General features: G+C 40.1%; 1 protein-coding gene across 1 annotated transcript; it reads right to left on the reverse strand.

Annotated features, from left to right (window-relative positions):
* Positions 1 to 10,125: 10,125 nt before the first annotated feature.
* Positions 10,126 to 17,132, reverse strand: NDUFA4 (NDUFA4 mitochondrial complex associated). The gene is made up of 4 exons (XM_080936237.1): positions 16,973 to 17,132; positions 15,834 to 15,922; positions 15,032 to 15,092; positions 10,126 to 10,349 (listed from the first exon to the last, which is right to left on the reverse strand). Exons 1-4 carry the CDS (start codon positions 17,012 to 17,014, stop codon positions 10,293 to 10,295), a joined length of 249 nt encoding a protein of 82 aa, XP_080792363.1. The 5' UTR covers positions 17,015 to 17,132; the 3' UTR covers positions 10,126 to 10,292.
* Between the last annotated feature and the right edge of the window lie 3,526 nt (positions 17,133 to 20,658).

Raw genomic sequence — 20,658 nt, forward strand, 5'->3', positions numbered from 1 at the left:
TTAAGGGTATTTATTATAATGACTTACATTCCATAGTCCAACTAACAAAACAATGGTCACCTGTGAATGGGAAGTCCAAAAATTTAGTAGTTTAGTCCCATGAGGCTAGCTCATTGTTTCAGCTGGTTTTCTATAGAAGTAGGTCCAACAGATGTTCTGGCAAGTAAGTGCAAGCAGGCAAAACAAGAGTGAATCTTTCTTCTTCCAATCTCCTTATATAGGCCTCCAGCAGAAGGTGTGACCCAGATTAAAAATGTGTACCACCAAGTCTGGATCTGGAATTGGGTTTGTCCCAGGGTGGCCTTGAACTCAGAGATCTTCTCTGAGTCTTCAGGAATTTAAGGCATGTACAACCTTGACTGAGCCTAAGCTTTCCATGGCCAGTATGCCTCAAAATCTCCTTGGCAAAATCTGGGTCAGAAGCCTTGTCTTTCAGCCTCAAGATCTGGATCATAGGTCTCCATTTCTGGATCATAGTTCATTCCAGATAAAGTCAAGTTGACAACCAGGAATAGCTATCATCTTTAGTTTAAATATGAGTTTGTCTATCTTATTAATTTTCTCAAAGAACCATTTTTGTTTCATTGATTCTTTGTATTGTTCCATTTGTTTCTGTTTATTTCATCCCCAAGTACGACTGTTTCTTGCTGTCTCCTGCTCTTGGATGTGATCATTTCTTTTTGTTCTAGAGCTTTCAGGTATGTCTTTAAATTGCTAGTATGAGATTTCTCAAAAAAAATCATTTTTGCGTATGATATGGTACACTTGAATCACTTAGTGCTATGAACTTTTCTATTAGTACCACTTTCATTGGTACTAATAAGTTTGTTGTATGTTCATTCTCATTGATTCTAGAAAGCCTTTCTTTCTTTATGTCTGTCTTTTCCATTTTTCATTCAGCGGAGAGCTGATCAGTTTCCATGAGTTTTTAAGCTTTCTGTTGTTTCTATTGTTTGTGATATTTAGCTTTAAACTATGGTGGTCAGATGGGATGCAGGGTGTTATCTTGATTGTCTTGTATCTACTAAGACTTACTTTGTATCAAAGTATGTGGTAAATCTCAGAGAAAGTTTCATGGGGTACAGAGTAGAAGGTATATTATTTTGAGTTTTGGTGAAATGTTCCATAAATATCTGTTAGGTCCATTTGGTTTATAATGTATGTCAGCTCCAATATTCCTTCATTTAGTTTCTGGATGACCTGTATGTTGCCAAGCATGGGTATTGGAGTCTCCCATTATCAGTGTATAAGGGTCAATATGTTATTTAATCTGTAGTAGTAGGCTTGTTTTGTTTTGTTTTTTATAAACTTGGTTACCCTTGTGTTTTGGGAAATAGATGTTATAAATTGAAATATCATTTTGGTGAAATTTTGCTTTGAGGAGCATGTAGTATTCTTCTCTATTTCTTTTAATTAGTTTTGGCTTGAAGTATATTTTGTTATATATTAAAATGGCTATACTGGCTCTCTTCTTAGATCAATGTGCTTAGAATATCTTTTCCCACCCTTTCACTGAGGTAATTTTTATCCTTTATGTTGATATTTGTTTCTTGGATGCATCAAAAGGATTGATCCTGTTTTCTCATCCAATTCTGTTTTTTGCATTTTTTATTCAAGAAATTTTAACAATTTATATTGAAAAATATTAATAACCAATAATTGTTGATTCCAGTTATTTTGTTGTTGGTAGTGGTGATGTTGGTGGTAGTAGTGCGTTTGTGTGTGTGCGTGAGTGTGTGTGTGTGTGTGTGTGTGTGTGTGTTCGAGAGTGTGCACATACCCACACATGCATGCATGTTTTCTTTCTTTTCATTTTGCTGATGTGAGATTATTTATTTCCTTTGTTTTGATGTGTATATTAACCCCCTTAGGTTGGTAAATGCTCAGAGGCAGAAAAATAAATAAATAAAACTTTGATAGGGCTTTAAAAAAAAACCTTAGGTTGGAGGTTTTTATTTCAAGTAGCTTCTTACTTCAAATCAAGTAAGCCTTGATTTGTAGATAGGTATTGTTTAAATTTAACTTTATTGTGAAATATCTTATTTCCTTCATCTGTGGTTTTTCTTCTGTAGTCATCTGCTTTCTTAATCTGTGGATTAAGTTTTGCTGGTCTGACATCTATGGCCTGTTAAAGTCTGAAGCACATATGTCCTTACCCTTCTGACTATTAGAGTCTACATTGAGAAGTCAAATGTAATTCTAATAGCTCTGCCTTTATATGTTAGTTGGCCTTTTTACCTTATAGATTTTAATAGTCTTTCTGGTCCAACTTATTTGATGTTCTGTGTGTTTTTATAGGCATCTCCTTCTTTATGTTAGGAAGAGTTTTTTCTATGATTTTGTTATTTATTTGCTCTTTGAGCTATGTTTCTTTTTCTTCCCCTAAACCTATTACTCTTAGGTTTGGTCCTTTCATGGTGTCCCAGATATCCTCGATGTTTTATGATGGGAACTTTTTTAGATTTAACATTTTCTTTGACCAGTGGATCCTTTTCTTCTATCACACCTTCAATGCCTAAGATTTTTCTCTATTGCCTCCTGTATTTTGTCGGTGAAACTTGCCTCTATAGTTCCTGTTCTAATTCCCAAAATCTTCATTTCTAGAATTTCCCCCACTTTGAGTTCTCCTTATTGATTCTAATGGTTTTATTTGTATCTTCAAGTGTTTTTTTTTTCTTGAATTTTTAAAAAGTATTTATTCATTTTGTTTTTAATAACCTCTATCATATTCATCAAGTCTGTTTCAAGATCTTTTTATTGTGCTTCAGCTATGTTGGAATATCTGAGGTCTCTTGTGGTGGAATAGCTGAGCTATATTAGAAACATATTGGCCTGTATGCTGTTGACAGTGTTTTTACATTGGTGTCCCCACATCTGGAGTTAGGATGACTTAAGGTCTATGTTCTGACTTCTGGATTTGCCTATTTTGCTTGGATGTTTTGTTCCTTTCTTTTCCCTCTCTGGATTTTTGGAAAATGTTATGGCTTTGTGTTGTCTGCTTCCCCCCCCCCCCCCCGCGCCTTTAGCTGGTGTGTTCACAGGAAATGCCTGCCAGTGTTGGACTGGGTAACTGAGAGATTTGGGGGAAGGAAGTTTGGAGGAGAAGGTCTTTGTGATCCATTGTGGATAGGATCAGAGGGGAAAGGGAAATCAGTACAAGTTTCCAGCTGGGAATGAGACTGAGAAAATTGAACTTCAGGAGCAGTAAGAGAAGTGTGGGTCTGCCTTCAGACTACTCACTGCCCTGGGAAGAATGGTTTCTGGGATGGCAGGGTTACTTGCTGACATTGAGGTTTGGGGTAAAGTAACAGGAGTGTGGAAGGTTAGAAGGGGCAAGATCTGTGGGTTACAGAGGAGATGGGAGCAGAATATGGGAGAATGGATGCCAAAGAAATTCTACTGCAGAGTTGGTGACTGGGGCTGGGGGTAATAGAGGGGGGAGGGTGGAAGAAAAGATTTTCGGGAAGTCTCTGGTTCTCTCAGGTTTGACTTGTCTTATAGCTAGGGATCTAGGACAAAGCAACAAGCTGAGGGAGGGAGACGAAAGTTATGATCTGTGGGGTCCACAGGGATGGTGGACAATGGGGAGAGAAGGCTGAAGCTGGTGGACTGGGGGATAGAGTCTAGAGAAGACAAAGACTAAGTCCTCATCTTTATTTCTTCTATCACTTATGAATAAGGCAAATTTTTGACAATGGATAAATGTAAGTAAGTGGGAGAACCATATTCTACCTTTCTATGTCTCCCATAAAGGGGGGGATACAAGGAAATGAGCCTAATAAAAAAATATTGCACCAATGTTAAGGCAGAAAGCAGAGCCACAATATCAAATGGAATGCTGAACAGTCTTAATAAAATTAACAGGGACCTCGGAGAGAATGTGCTCATCAAGCAATAAGGACATGAACCACATCAGCTGAAGAGTAAATGTGTAATGAGACAATGGGAAATAAAACACAGCAGCTCCCTCAAATGTTACTCATATCAACTCACTAATGCTACTGAAAATACTGTGAGATGGGTATTGATGGGGACAGATGCAGAGGAGTTTCTGACTCAAATAAAATTCCCAGCTCAGATTCCCACAGGATGCTATATAGTACTCTTTCACCTTCATCTGCTCCAGCCACTCCTGAAGCAGTCAACATACAGTCTTCGATCAGCTTGGCCCAAGTGCAATCTGAGCATCACGATACATTAAACATGTATGGACCAAGGGAATCTAAATATGGAAGTATTTCTTTGGGTTTATAATTCTGAGGTGGGGTGGAGGTTATGGAATCCATTATGGAGGGAAAGCTAAGCCGTAAGTGTTTGCCATGACTTCTGGAACACAAGCTTAGAGCCCACATCTTAAATCACAAATTTGAAACAAAAAGTGAATTGTTAAAACATTTGAAATCTCGAAGCCCAAAACTAGTAGCTTGCTTCCTCCAACGAGGTCTTATTGCCTAAACCTTCACAAATAACATCACTAAATAGGAAACAAGTATTCAAATAAACAAGCCTTTGGGGGCACATCTTTTTACAGCCCTGGCTATCCTGGAACTCACTCTGTGGAACAGGTTAGCATAGAGCTCACAGAGATCTGCCTGCTTCTGCCTCTTGAATGCTCGGATTAAAACTGTGCACCACCGCTGCCCAAGGAGAGACATTCTCATTCAGACAAACACACTAAGCATTCATTCCTCACCTCTATGAGAGGTTTAAGAAAGTGCACTTGGTACTCAACATGCATAACTGAGAAGAGGAGAAATGTTAGTCTTTGTCCTGGCTGTAGCAGACCTCCTGGGAGGCTTTCAGACTATTGTGTCTTTAGAGGAGCAGACAGGCTGGTGGTCTGCCTAAGCAGAAGGCAGGAAGGGCTGGAAAAAGTTGAGGAGAAAGATGACCCCATCGGAAGACCAGCAGTCTCAACAAACCTGTATTCCTGAGATCTCTCTAGATGCTGAATCACCAACCAGGCAGCTGGTTCAAGGCCCTGACACATGTTCAGCAGAGGACGGCCTGGTCTGGCCTCAGTGAGAGAAGAAGCATCTAATCCTTGAGAGATTTAGGCCCCACGGAATGCTGAGAGGCTTGGTAGGGTATGGGGGGTGGTTGTGGAGGGTTGGAGACATCCTCTTGGAGATGAGCGTGGGGGGGGGGGATGAGGAACTATCAGAGGGTTGATTGGGAGGGGAATAACAACTGAACTGTAAAAAACAGATTAAAGATAACAACAGCAGCAACAACAACAACAATAAAAAGAAATGTTAGTCTTTACATTATCCTTGTCTGGGGAGAAGCCAAGGGGAAGAGATTTCTTTTCATTTCATTCTATGATCTAGAGTTCTACGAAACATTTCTGAGGCTTTCCCAAAGGCTTGTAATAAGAAGAACAAGTCAGGGAGAATTTCTTTTTCAAACAACAAAGCCCCCATTCTTGCCATTAGTTCGTCTTTCTCCCCCATTTCACTACACTTCTGCGTCTTTCCGATTCTACATTCCTGCCTTGCTCACAAGTCTGATTTCTAGAGATTGCTGAGCAAGATATTACCAAAGATAAATACCTAGTGAGTGACTCCATGGAGACTGGGCACAAAGCCTATTCAATTTGAAACCCCATGCCTTTTCTTCCTGGATTCTGACTCCCAATTAAGAAAAGTGGTTTCTGAGCAATGCTTTAAAATTTCACTGAAGCGCAGTTACTTTTATATGGTCCTTACAATCTTAACTCATGTGGAAAAAATTAATTTTTCTTACATCCTGGAAACATCTGTAGGATTGTCTTCATGAAAAGGGAGCTATTTGGCTGTAGTTGGGTGGACCTGTCTTACCTGCCTGACTTCTTTCTCCTCCCCTAATTCCTCACTTCTTGCCTTGCCCCTCCTAAGAAAATGCACAAACAACATTCCAGTGTACAGGAAATCTTAATTGTGCTACAGAATATTCAACTAGTCATTTTTTTTAGAAGTCTGCCTTACTCTACTACAAAAATATAAATTTTAAGGGGACTCGAAACTTTCTGATTTGAGTAGACTTTGGGGTATGTTGTATTCAGCTCCCATAAGCTCTTGACAGCCAGTTGTTCTCACGCCTTGCCAACCTGTGATTAATAGTGCCAAGGTAATACACTGTACCATATCACGTTGGGTATTGTGGTTGCTATAGTTCCTATTCACAAACCAATACAAGGTTAGTTGCTTTGCGTGGTATAGATTTGTCCTCTTGGAGTTCTCTGTGTCAGAACTTTCAGTCTCACCAGACTGTATGTGCTTCTTTCTTTCTGAAGGTCTAGCATCCACTTCTATCGCTTTGTACCATCTGGAAGATACTCATATTCCTTGGCTCACAGCCCCTTTTCTTTATATTCAAAGCCAGTAGCACCACATTTCTCTAACAATTCTTCCATAGTCACAACTCCCTCTGACTTTCTTCTTCACTTCCTCACTTTCACTTTCAAGGCCCCTTCTGTTAACACTGGGCTTCCTAAATCATTTCAGACAGTCCCATCATGTTAAGGTCCTATGATTAGCAATATTAATTTCATTGGCATTCCTACTCTTGCTATATACATTATGTGTTGGGAATTTAAAATGTGGATATCTTTACGAGGAGAGTAGCACAGAAATAGCAACAGGGCGAAAAAAATCTTCATGAAGTATATGGTTAAAACCATATAATTGGACAAAATTTAGCAGAATTCTTCTAATAAAATTGTTTTATAGGCTGGGGAGTTAGCTCATTGAATAAAGGGCTTATCATGCAGGTGTGATGACCAGAGTTCAGATCACTACAACATACATAAAAGCTTAGGGTGTTTGGAGGCCCTATGTAGTCTTATTATTCATAGTTTAGAGATGAGGGATCTCTGGGAGCAAACTATTAAACTAGACCTGCTCCAGACTCAGTGAGAGACCTTGACTCAGAACATGAATGAAGCACGATCCAGGAAGATACTCAATGTTAATTTCAGGCAGTTACACACTTGTGCACAGACTTGTACCCACATAGATATGAGCATGCATACACATATTCATATTACACATTTTGCTTTGTAATTTAAGATGTTTGAATATAGGATGTCAAAGGGAAAAATAAGTAACTCTTTATCCAGATTAGGACAAGTAAGTTTGCAATGTATCGTTACTGAGGATGTATATCTAAATATCTCATAGTATTAACTCTTTACTTTTAGGCAAGATGCATAGCTCTTTTCTCTGTATTGTCCTGAGGAGTCCCCCTGAATGTTTAGAGACTTCAGCTCAAGCCAAACTAGTAATCTTTGCTTCCAACAAACAAACAAGCAAGCAAACATGCAAACAAAAATGTTAGGGCTAGGATGTATGAAGCAGAATTGAGATTTAGTAAAGATATTTTAGTATATACTTAAGAGCATTGGTTAAGAGAGGAGAGATATTCAGAAAGCACACTAGACATGCTCCCGAGTTTATGGGCACAGGTTTCTCTAAGAGAGAGCTGCATGTTGCCCAATAGTACTGTGGGCAGCTACAAAAGCTAAATTATCATTGGGAGTTTCTGGAGGGCACCTGACAGAATTATCATTGATTAGGGGGAAGTCGAAAACACAGTGAAGCAGGAAGTTAGATCTTTTCTGGGAAGGAAGTTAACAATCCTGTTTGAGCTTCTCAGACAATGCCTGGGCAAAGGAATGGCCCTGCCCAAGGTCATATAAAGGTCATATACAACCAGGTCTTAAGCCTGGGTCATTATTACTTCAGCACAAAACATGCATGAAATCATATTATTTCTGTGTTAGCCTTCACAGTCAATGTTGATGATGGTGAAATTCTTACTTTTTATTTAGCAAGAGGCTCAAAGCAAGCTCGTGATGGGTGGACCTTTCCCTTCTTGTAGCTCCATAAGTTTTTCTATCTTTCTATCCTGACTTTGTAACTGTAGAGTTTACAAACCTTTGCCTTTGAGGAATGAAAACAATAGCATGGAATAGGATTTGAGATAAATTTTCCTAGCTCGTTTTCATTCATTCATAGAACTATGCTTTCAGCATCAGGCACAGGTTAATTTAGTGCTGGTTTCAACATAAAGGGTTGACCAGCATATCAAGATTTTCGATCAGAGTCATAATGTTAATCAGAGTGGGTGGAACATTGTGAGGAATGCTATATGTGCAGACGTTGAGATAGCAAACCTATGGAGAAATCACACCACTCCTTAATTATCCAGTCTCCTTGTCTGTGTGCTGAAACCAGTATATCATTTATCCCAATTGATGCTCGTGGGTAAGCTTCTATTTTCTCATTTCCACTTAGGCTGTGTGACATGACTTTCAAAAGTTTTCCTTTAAGGCTTCTAAAGACCAAGAAGAAATGTATTCTAGGTTAATTATAATAGCTTATAGCACACACACACACACACACACACACACACACACACACACACACACACACACGTGTGTATGTGTATACATACATGTATATATGTATATATGACATACTGAACTTCGTACCCTCAGGCTCTCATTTCCTAGAGATCACTTTATGAAGTAGGTCTAGACAGTTCAGGGAATAAACTCTGGTGTCCGTTTTTTTTTTTTTTTTGGATTCAGGTCCTAAGAATTTCTTAGTTATGTTGGACCTTTGGGTATGACTCATCTTTTCTTTTTAAAGATAGAATAATATTCACTTCTTAGTGAGTACATACCATGTGTACTCTTGTGACTGAGTTACCTCATTCAGGATATTTTCTAGATCCATCCATTTGTCTAAAAATTTCATGAAGTCATGGTTTTTAATAGCTGAGTAGTACTCCATTGTGTAAATGTGCTAGGGCAGTGATGGGGAGGAGGAATGGGAACAGTGTTTCTGTTGTCGCATCTTCTCATGAATGAGGTTGTTATGAATGTTTTATAAGGGATGGAATTGTACAAGATCATTTGATTGATCTAGGTGGGCAAATTATATTTTACCAATTGGATCACTGTTTTGGTGTGTTCTTTGATGTGGCCGACTTGAGTTCAAAGTGTGTTTAAGGCCTGGCAACAACATGCCAAGGGGAATTGTGTGAGAACATGTTGGGACGGTCACACCCACTCGGGACAGAAGCAGCAGGGAATGGAGAGGGTGACTTGCAGACCAAGTGACAAGTCTGTGTGCTCAGCTCCACACTAGAGCAGCGTCCAGGAGTGAGACCACAGGGGCCGATAAAAGGTTAAGTCACATCTTTTTAATATTTACTACAACAGAGGAAGAAGATGAACATGGTGAAAATATAAATTGAAAATGTTTCAAATACTAAAACAATATTGGAGAATCAAGTAATTGAAATTCTTCACACTAAATTCAGTCTGAGTTCAGTTATCTGTTTTATTTGAATTTCTGGTAACTTAGTCCAAACCTTGCTTCAGCTCTTAAAATGAGATAAAGTATCCCCAAATCAGGTTCAGTACGTTTACTACTCTACAATTTAAATACTTATGTTAAAATCAAAGCGATCTCACTGAATTAGTGTGAGGATGAAGAAGCACTTCTGTAAACCTTGGTGTAGGCTGTATTCGCACTCGCTTAGCACCACTGAAATGTTCTACCCATGGGACATCTGAGCCCAAAGGCCTAAGGCATATATCGGAAAACATCAAACTACTCAGTATTCTGCAACTTAAGTAGAATGCAAAGACCCAATTTTCAAGTCACTGATTACTTTCTAACCTTGGAACATCTGCCAAAGCCACATAATAAAAATTCTCAGTGTCTTTTGGCTACTAGTTAGCAGTGACACACTCATATGCCCTAATCCCAGTACCAGTGCAGTGAATAACCCTGAAAATAAAAATAACTTCAAAGTAAAGAATGTTAACAGTATGTCAATTCTAGCCAATAACAGAAACCCAGAGCGTTCTATTTTGTTCATTGAATGAAGGTGTGAATATTCTTCCCAGTAGTCCTGTAATTTCCAGTTTGAAGTTACCTAGTATGGACCCATATATGCACTCGTGTGTGTTTGCACATACACACACACACACACCCTTACTAAAGCAGCATAAGGTCTCACTTTCCAATGTATAAAGAGAAATTGAAGAGATTCTTTAAGTCCTAATACTTTATTTCTTATATCTTAGCTCTCAAATCCATATGAATTTTCAGCATTAAATAGTGACACTCATCAAGTTTCAGAGATTTATTCATCAGTGTAATAAACTCCAAAAAAAAAAAAAAAAAAAAAAATCAACATGATTTCATGCATTCAGAGTATTTCCTGCTTAAGTGGAAAATTGTGCGGATGGCTTCTGAAGACCTTCATTATAACAGCTTTACAGGGAACTTCACAGTTTAGAAGTCTGGGCCTTCTTTCTTCAGCTTGCTGTAGTCCACATTCACTGAGTAGAACTTAAAAAAAAATAATAATAATAAAACAAAGATCTTAGATTTCCAAAAATAGACATGGCACAGAAATTTTAGAACTTGATGACTCAACTTTCTCAATAACAACTTAATGGTGTAAACTTAATTAACAAAAAAATTTCATTAAAATTGCAGTCTTTTAAGATAGTTTTGGTGATGTAAATAGACATCTAGCCTGAAGCTTAAATATAGTTAAACCCAGAGAGAATCCATTGCAAAATGAATAATTATTAATTCCTTTGAATGCATTTAAATTTCTATTGCATCTCCATTACTCATTATACTCAGGAATCTCTAACAGAACATAAGTATATAGACTTGTCTCCTTGGTTAGAGAACTGCATGTGTGATGTGTAAAGTCCTGAGTGAAAAGGAGGGGAGGCTAGCAATGTAAGGCTTTGGGACTCGTACAACTCTTCAGCTGTAAACTGCATTTTTCTCAGAGACTTGGAGTTCTGAGCTCTGCCACAGTCAGCTTTGGTGATAGCTTTTAAGAAACTTGACACTTACACATTTCAGAATTTCTAAATATATCCTGATAGTCAATTGAAATTCATTTTAGAAATAATTTCACTGTGATAGTACTAACAATGCCTAATCATTTTAAAATGATATATTTGAAATTGGTCTGGAATTTTTACTGGAAGATTATAATCTGTTTTACCTATTCTTGTGCTAAAGAAAATTGAGGAGATGATGCTATAATTCCTCAATGATTACATGATTTACCTACAAAAGTAACCACACATTTCTCCAGAGTTTGGGTGCTGGACTGAATAAAATGATCCCCATGGGGTCATATATTTGAATGCTTAGTTACCATGGAGTCACCTCTGATAGGATTAGAGGATTAGGTGTGGCCTTACTGGAGGAAATGAATCATGGGGGTGGGTTCTGAGGTTTCAAAAGCCCATACCAGGCCCAGTTTTCTTTCCTTGAAGATCAGGATGTACCTCCAAACACACTCTCCAGCACCACACCTGCCTGTAAGGAGGCCACAACAGCCTTGCTTGAGATGTTAATGGACTAAGCCTCTGAAACTGTTAGCAAGCCCCCCATTAGATATTCTCTTTCACATGTCTGCCTTGGCTGTGGTGTCTCCTCACAACAGTGTAAGAGTGACTAAGACAGTTTGTATTCAGAGAAAACTTCAGAGCTGTTGTCAATGCTCAAAGGCACAGGAGTAGCTTAGCCTATGTGACAGCCTATGTTCATTCCTTCCCACTGTAGAAAAATATACAAACAAGTAGTTCACAAAAATCTGTTTCCAAACAGATTTTCATCAACCCCTTTTACTTCAAGCACATACTTCTCACACAGCCTAAGGTGGCCTCAATGGTATGTCTAAGGATGATCTTGAGAGTTGAGGTGTTCCCATCTCTCTCCCACACTAGACTGAAAGCCACTACACTCAGTTTTAAGGTACTTGGGACTGAACATTGGGTTTTGCATGTGCTAGGTTAGTACTTTACCTGCTGAACCCCTTTCTCTTACTTGATTTTTTAAAAAGAAAAACCTCCAAATTTTAAAGCATATTACCATGTCATCCTTCTGTATACACACAGACCTAGAGTTTTGTGAGGCATAAAATCTTAAGTAAACCATCAATATTCTTTGCTGTCTTAAGAATCAGTTTACCTAGACAACAGAATATTGGTCTCTAATTCACATATTGGGGTATTTACAGATTGATATGCAGGTATAGTATATATTATAAAGAAAAGAAACATCTAGTAGATGTCAACAATGAATAGCTGTTCTGTTTATCTTAATCACCACAATTCTTTACATTTCCTACACAATCCTCAATGCTATATAAAAATCCAACAGAATACCAAAGTGTAATTCACTTAAAACTGACTAAACGTAAAGGCTGGAGACGGCTTAATGGCTGAAAGCATGTATGGCCCATCTAAAGGTCCACAGAGTTTGATTCCCAGCACACATGTGGGGTGGCTCACAATTACCTTGGTAATTTCAACTTAACAGACTCTGACACCCAGGTACCTACACTTAGTATATGTATTCAAATAACATATGTATTCAAATAACATATGTATTCAAATAATAAAAATAAATCTTTAAAAACAAAGCTGCAGTCAGGTATGGTGATGCTGGTAGTGTATACCTTTAAACCCAGCATTCCTGAGGTAGGTGGATCTCTTAAATTCAAGATCAGCCTCAACTACATATCAAGTTCCAAGACAGCCATGGCTACTTCCTTAAACTATTTTGCCAGATATGATGGCACACGCCTTTAATCCCAGCACTTTGGAGGCAGAGGCAGGTGGGTGGGTATCTGTGATCAAGCCCTGCCTGGTCAATACACAGAGCTCTAGTTCCAGGGGACAGCCAGGGCTATCCAGAGGAATCTTGTCTCAACAGTTTTTTACTCCCTCAAAGCTAAAAGGTTTTTGAACTATGGCTCTGTACTTAAATTTGTCTATGCGAGTAAGAGAAAGTTTGAAGTCTCCTTTAGTTTTTCATGTCCACATCTCTGCTGTTTGCTGTTTTTTTTCTTAACAGTGGTTACCTCAAAAGCATACTAGATTGGCAATATCTGATCTGGGCTTTTGAGCATTTCTTTCATTGATATATTTCCAGTCCCCTAATCCTTAAATCTCATCTTTGCCTAATCTCCTGTCATAATATTCTCTTTTACTTTGGGGAACCAATATCCCCCTTTTATGAACTTAATATTCATGTCCTCTTGAAATGTCTGTTCAAACTTTAGCCCCCAATAGCATTAACTGAGCATTTGGAAGGTAATTAGGTCATTAGGGCAGAGCAATCACAACTGGACTGTTTTCTTTATAAAAGAAAAACACGACAGATCATCACCTCTTTTGCTCCTGTAAAAGCATAGATCTCACCTGATCTCACAGATCCCAGCTCCACAACTCTGACAAACTTCTGTTGCCTTTAACTTCCCTGAGACTTATTTCAGCCGCCTCAAATCTTACTGCCTTACCACCACAGACTTTCTGATTTTACTCATGTTGCTGTGTCTAAGTTAACTACTCCACATTCACTTCATTCCAATTTTAAGTCTGATGAGAAGCCCTTATATGTCACTTTTGTTTTCAAGAGAAATGGAAAGAATGAATCAAAAACCAAAATAGTTGAGCAGCAGTAACCATTCTTTCACCTCACATCTGTCACAGAAGTGAAGCCAAGAATCATTAGATCCAGCACATGGGATTAAGGGGCAGGTGCATCTCTGAGTTCAAGGTCAGTCTGGTCTACAAGCTCTTAAACATCCAAGGCTACATACAGAAAAAAATTAACAATGACACCTAGTTTACCTCACTGCTTGGGGAAGTAGACTTTATTCATCCCAGGTTTTCAAGTATCTAGATTTAGCTCTCTTCATTTCTACTTCAATATGGCAATCTTCAATTTCGACCTTTCATTAGCTACAGGTACTGGAGGCTCAGGCTATGTCACAGACATTTGGGTCTGAGACAGGAGTTCCCTGTGTAGACCAGGCTGAAATCAGAGATCTGCCTGCCTCTGCCTCCTGTGCGCTGCGATTAAAGGTGTATGGTGACATTTCTAGCCAGATCTAAAATATGGCCTTAATGCAGCAATATTCCACTTCTAGGTCACATGGCCTCACATCAATCTGTGTCACCATTTTCCAAGGCACTGGTAACTGTGTAACTATTAGAAACATTTGGTACATTTCCCATTTATACAATACTCCAATATGTTCTTTGGTCAAACATCCAAATTCTAGCTTTTTTTTCTTTTTCTTTTTTTTTTAAAAAAATGTTTCTCGGATGTTGACACACCCCATCCCCGAATAACTGGCACATAAAATTCCTAGGACAAAATTACAAATGAGACCACCTGTGTAGTATTTCTTGAGCGTATTGTTAAAAATACATCAGTCTGTCTCACTGTGGCTAGTAAATTTCCTCTAGTATCTTTAGAGGACACCAATTTAGGCACTTAACAGCCAAGTTTCAGTTGGGTTAAGCAGAAAGTTTTAAGCAAATAAAGAGCAAATCTCAAAAGTTGCTATAAACTTTACTAAAGAACACCTATCTCTACCGCAGACCCTTTCCCCAGGTGTTAGCCAAAGAAGGCTCACCGTGTCTAAAAAGTGCTAAGGCAAACTACTGGTTGCTTAGAAACAGCTGATGTAACAGAAAACACATGAGACACTTTAACTAGATAAACTGTATGACATGAAATTATTCCCATACACAGCAATACTTTTGGAAATGTGAGGGTCTGTATGTAAAAACATTACATACAAGGTTGCATTTGTGAAATCAATACTCTTGGAGAATGAACACATTCTTTGAAACACAGCTACCGAGAACACTCCTCTGGGAGGATGTTAAAGCTTATCTATGAGGCTCATGGCAAAATTCAGTTTCGACTACCTTTCATTTCTTCCCACTAATCTTCACATAAAATATCTGAATCATACTAAGAACAAACAGCCAATCAACCCACCCAAGAGGGCAGAGTTTCCCAGACTTCAACAGCAGCAGTATCTGAAGCTTGACAAAAGCAAACCCTCAGTCCCAGCAAAGGCAAGGGCTCTTCAAAGTTCATTACAATGACAACAGAATATCCTATTTCAAGAAAACTACCACAAAGCCACATCTGTTACAACAGGCTTTCCTGCAATTTTTAACAATTTTATACCTTACCTTATATTGTTCATTGGGACCCAGTTTGTTCCAGGGCTCTGGGTTATTCTTCTTGTCCCAGCTAAAATGGATAAAACATTGTAATTATTACAGTAATAAAACACTGCTAATGACAGTTTTACAAATACTTTTTTAGAAGCTAGTATTTGAATAGGTCAACCTCACTTTGTATTAGGCGTTACTTTAGTTACAGAGTTAAACAGAAGTGGAATTTACAGGTCAACAAGTTACACAAGTCTGGTAAAAATCACAGACCCCTGCTCTTTGGGATAGCTGTCCAAATCCCTGTCTTTATAACAGGAATGTTTGTATTTGACTGTTATCCTTTTCCAACTACAAAAAGAATCAGTTTATTGAGGAAAAGTAGGTTACATTCGCATACAACAGGAATCATGGTTAAGTATTTCATAAAAAACAACGGTTGTCAGGCCTGGTGGTGCACACCTTTAATTCCAGCGCTAGAGGGGCCAACCCGATTTACAGTGAGTTCCAGGACAGCCAGATGTGCATCATAAGGCGGTCTCAAAACAACAGCAGTAACAAAAGCAAGCAAGTAAATAAACAAAAAGCACAACTCCTGTCCAACCTTCAAAATGGAAGAGTTGGGATTAGCGATGCTACTCTACCAATAGGAAACTACAAGTTAGGGAGACAAGGTCACAAAGCCGGCAAAGTAAATGTCAGCAACAGAATCAACAGGAAGACTGCATGGGCCAAAAACTGCAGTTTTTACTCCATTACCTCTGGTGACTGTGGTCCTCAGACTCTCATCCATCTAAGTATTAAGCCCTTTTACACTCACCTGACATCTGGATTGAACAAGGCCAAGCGCATCACATACAGTGCTGCTCCAGTTCCCCCTGCTCCGATAAACACGAAGAGAGGAATCAACTAGAACCAAACAGACAGAAGAGAGTAGCCTTCATCACATTCCCTGATCTTGTCCAAATAAGGGCAACCAGTTTCTATGTTAACCTCCAAATCTGCTATTTTGATAGCGAGCCCTACAATGGGAACAAAGGTTGAACTCGTGGGCACAGTGTTTCATTCAACTGTATACGAAAGGCATGATCTATGTAAGAAGATTTTAGGATGGTTTTGTCTTAAGAGTCCAACTTCCTTCCATGGAGTAAATTAAATCCTATCAAGAACATTCACCTCTGTTAACACTTGAACAGCATTCCCATTACATTCCACTGCTTCTCTGGAAGTGATGGGATATACTTCCCAGGAAGGCTGGAAGGAGGGGAATCCCTTTGGAAACTACTGAAAAGTGGCCCTGAAAAGTTCTGTGAACACAGCCTCTGTGAAATGCAGACCATAATGAGCTGACAGCAATGTCGATTAAAAGCCCTGGTTTTAGGAGCAAACTCTGAAAACGGATTGCTGTTAATTTTGCAGGGTATCTAGAAAACCAGGCTTAAGGCAAAGTTTGAGGCCTGTCGCAGTGAGTTTGAGGTAAAATGCATCCTACTACATTGGGCTATACTGGACGAAAGTGACATGTCAAGAAAACTTAAATACCTTTTTCAAATGTCATGTCAAGCAAAAATGAGTCTTACAAGATGACAATCCCATGTGTTTCTGAAGGCTTGGTGGTGCAATGCAGTGAATATAAAAGCCTCAAAAGGCAGCACTACAAACTTGACCTCTCTTGGATACTAATCTCTCAATGTACCACTCACCCTTCTTGGGACCAAGCAACCTGAGAGATCATGGTCACAGCGTTCCAACACTCCGAATGTTTCTACCTTTCTCCCTGGTGTCTGCCCCACTCTGCTTCAGGGAACCCCACCCCCAACCCTAGCAGAGGCTTCGAGCAATCAGGTCAGCCCAACCACAGAATGTAATCCCAAGGAAGAGAGAAAAATACGTTCCCAGGGGACACGGGCAGGCGCAACCACAACTAAGAGGCCACACTGGCGAAGATCGTGAACTTACGCTGGGATGCTTCTTGGCTTGCCCGAGGATCTGGCGGAGCATGTTTGCGGCACAGGCCTACCTACACGGAGAGAGGAGATTGGGACACACACACTTCTGCAACCCGGCTGAGCGGACGTCCAAAGTCACCCAGGACCTCCTACCTGAAGGACCCCTGGCTAGGAGGGCAGCCTGCAGCAGGAAAGCCCGGATGCGGCTGTCCTCTACGGTGCCTGCATGGGTGAGCCGCTCTCTCGCGATCGCCCTAACCGGCCCAACCACTTCTTCTCATTGTTAAGCAAAGCATCCTCCAGGTCTCTACAGTGCATCTTCTTGATAGCTTTCTTTCTTCTGCAGAGAAATCAGAGCGTCTCGACCGACGGGTCAGGCACTTGTTAGGACGGCATGCCTGCGGATCAGGGTCAGCCGGCGGTCGGCTGGAAGTGCGCTCGGCTCCTCTAGCGGCGCCTCCCGGCCTGGGCCGCGCGCCTGCGCGCTTGGGGGCGCGCGTGCGGTGCGCGCGCCGGGCCTCCCCGAGGGCCCCGGAGGGAGCTGCCCGGCGCCTGTGCAGGCTCAGCGCCCAGACCCCGCAGGACAGGTCGTGTCTCCAGCCGCCGGGTCAACGGCTGCGGTTTCAGATCGCAGCTGCTTCCTGTCTTCCACTGGCGCTTAGGGACAGAAGTTGAAACACTAGTAAGTGACATAAAGAGGGCCAGCGTCTCTACAGGATGATTTCTAGATTCTTATGTCATGGCACTATTGACATGTCGGACTCTCCAAAGAAGTTTTGCACCATGCCACCATCTCTTTCTGGTCCAGATATTACGTGCTTTATCTTCCTTGGTCGTTTTCCTGAACTTAACCTTTTCTACCACCCTAATTCAATGCTCATTTATCTCTTTGTACATTTTTACCCAAAAGTCCTTCCTTGGGGCGGGTTTAATGGGCAGTTTGGAATCACGGCCAACAATTTGGACCTTTTCCAACTCCCTACATTTCTTAAAGCTTTCCACATAATCAAAGTAGAAAGAGGAGGTGTCTTCACCGAAACTACTAAACTGAAGAGGTAGCATTTGTCCAGTACAGGCTTCAGATGGAGGTGTGAAAGGAAGACAATTCACATGAAGGTCTGGAGCATACAGTCTGCTATGGCAAGAACTTAGAGAAGACAAAGTAGGGAACACATCTGAGTCAGAGACCCTTACACAAGGACTTTATTTTCGGGACTTTAGGAAGCTACCCACTAAGATTATGTGGTGGATAAGAATTCTTTTGACTATGGAGAATGGAGTAGAGAAAAGGGCTATTGTAGTAGTTGATGTGAGAGAATTTTAAATTGTCCTAAGGGAGGGAATGAAATGATTGGGGAGAAAAAAAATCATCAAAAATCTCAGAGAAAAATCTGTGGTACCAACAGGACCTGATGTTTGGATAGATATGGGTGAATCAGGGGAAAAGAATAACATCAGAAGTTTAGTGGTGACCAGCCGTGAGAATATCTATGCCAATTACTGAAATAATGGATGAGTTGGCTATGCAAAACCCACAGTATTTCTAGAGAGCAGGGTACATATCTAGAGGAGAAAGCAAATGGATTTATTTTATTGATTAGGAAATGATCTGTATGACTGGCTAAAGTCGATTAGGAGACAGAGTGAGAAAAGACTCTGAGAGGATCAAACTTAGGAATTCAAGCATGCTTGTTTGGATAAAACCTGCAAGGAGGGAACCATGGAAGATAAGCTCTGAAGGTTATGAATGTGAAGGCTGGCAGGGTTAGCTTTTCTTCCCTTCCTTTCATATTCCCTCCCTCCCTCTCTCTCCCTCTCTCCCCCTCCCTCTGTCCACCTCTCTCCCTCTCTTCCACCCCCTCTCTCCTTCTCTCCCTCTCCCTCCCTTCCCCCTTCTCCCTCTCTCTCTCTCCTTCTCCCCTCTCTCCCTCCCTCCTTCCCTCTCTCCTTCCCTCTCCCTCTCTCCTTCTCTCCCTTTCTCCCTCCCTATCTCTCTCAGAAAACTTTTGCCAAGTACCTAGTCTATGCCAAGTCTTATGTCTTGTTGATTTTGCTTTTGCTTTGGCTGGCCTCTGACTCAAGATCCTCCCGCCTCAGCCTTCCAAGAGTTGTCATTACAGACATACACCTCCACACACAACATTCAGCTTCCAGGGATTTAATATTGAAGAAAATAAAATGCTGTGATCTAAGAGACGTACCATGTTGGCTAAGAAGAACAGGTGATAAACAGATAGCTAGATAAAATATAGTTATACATGTGCCAATAAAATAAATACCAGTGAAAACTGACATGGGAGAGGCAGAGGAAAGACAGAGTGAGTGTGGTTATGTTAAAAACCAGCATAGAAAGTGCTCAGATGTGAACAAAGGAAGTAATGGTAGTGAGTACAGCCAGGCTGCTAGCAACAGAATTACATGGCGAGAGGCCCTTTTGCTGAACATTTCATTTGGAATGATAAATATTGGCAACAGAAAGTAAGCAGATATACAGAAATGCCACGATCCAGAAGAAAGTAGTCTAGAAGTTTGCTGTTTTGTTGGTTTTTAAAATAATGTTATTGGCTTAGTCCCTAGACGTAATGAAATGACAGTCACGTGAAGCCTTTTGAAATATTAACAAAGCAGAATTACACAAAATATAAATTTGACTAAACTGTAAACCAACCCACCCTAGGTCAAATTGTCAAAGCCTGAATTTTGAGTATGTTAACGTTTGAGTAAAGAAGTTAGGGGTGGAGACAGTAGAGGTGACAGTGTAGAAAAGCCAATGTAGAGGGGGCACTAAAACTTCAGTGGGACTTTCACCAGTAGAGACTCTGCATGTGATAGATTATATCATTTACAACTTCCTCTTGCTTACCCTTAGAATGAGAGGCCATCTCACTGCCTCGGTAACCTGAGCTTCTTCCATAAGGTGACTTTTGTTAGTAGTAAATGGAATGTCATTGGTGGCTCCCATGTGTGCTGATGTCTCTCTTCTCTTTTCCCATCATGACAAGATCAAGTTGTTTTCTAAACAGTGGCTGCTTTGTCAGCTTGGGCGTGAGATCAAACACTATTTGGAAAGAGCCATTGTTTACCTATAATAGACATGTTTAGAAAGTAGGAAAGGAAGCTTCATTGTTTCAAGTCATGGTCATTGTGATTAGCGGGGTAGTCTGTCTCAAAAAGAATTACAGGTTTGGCCAAGGATGCAGGGCTCAAAGCCACATGCATCTCTAATCCTACAGAAAACAGATAAACCCTAGCTGCTCACAAGACACCTAACCTACCAACAGTAAGGACTCCTGTCTCATACGAGGTAGAAGACAAGGACCAACCCTTGATCTCCTTCAGCCTCCACATGACTGCCACTATTCATGTATTCACAAATGAATATATACACACACTCAGAAATATAAAAAGAGCAAATAATGTAGGAATTATTAAAACTGTGACAACATATCATATTATATAGACTTACTGGGGAGGGGGAGGAACCTTGTAGACCATATACATATAAAATGTTTTTAACAACACACCAAGAAATGGAAGCTTATACTGTAAGTTCATAAGGTAGGGAAGAAGGTGAGTTTAGCATAGTGGGACTTGGTATGCATAGGAAGGAGACATGGGAAATGAAGCTGAAAATGTTAACTCAGATTGGGGCGATTCAAGATTTGGGGTTTTAAAGTGATTTCTACCCACAGAGTC

The sequence above is a fragment of the Micromys minutus genome, assembly GCF_963924665.1.
Source record: "Micromys minutus genome assembly, chromosome: 23".
Lineage (NCBI taxonomy): Eukaryota > Metazoa > Chordata > Mammalia > Rodentia > Muridae > Micromys > Micromys minutus.

Bases quoted from the DNA above. Each gene is read 5' to 3' on its own strand.
- NDUFA4 (XM_080936237.1), bottom strand. From the start codon at position 17,014: ATGCTCCGCCAGATCCTCGGGCAAGCCAAGAAGCATCCCAGC. The intron at 15,093-15,833 runs GTGAGTGTAAAA...TATCCATTTTAG, and splicing joins TTGTTCAATCCAGATGTCAG to CTGGGACAAGAAGAATAACC. The intron at 10,350-15,031 runs GTAAGGTATAAA...TTTTTTTTTAAG, and splicing joins GTCCCAATGAACAATATAAG to TTCTACTCAGTGAATGTGGA.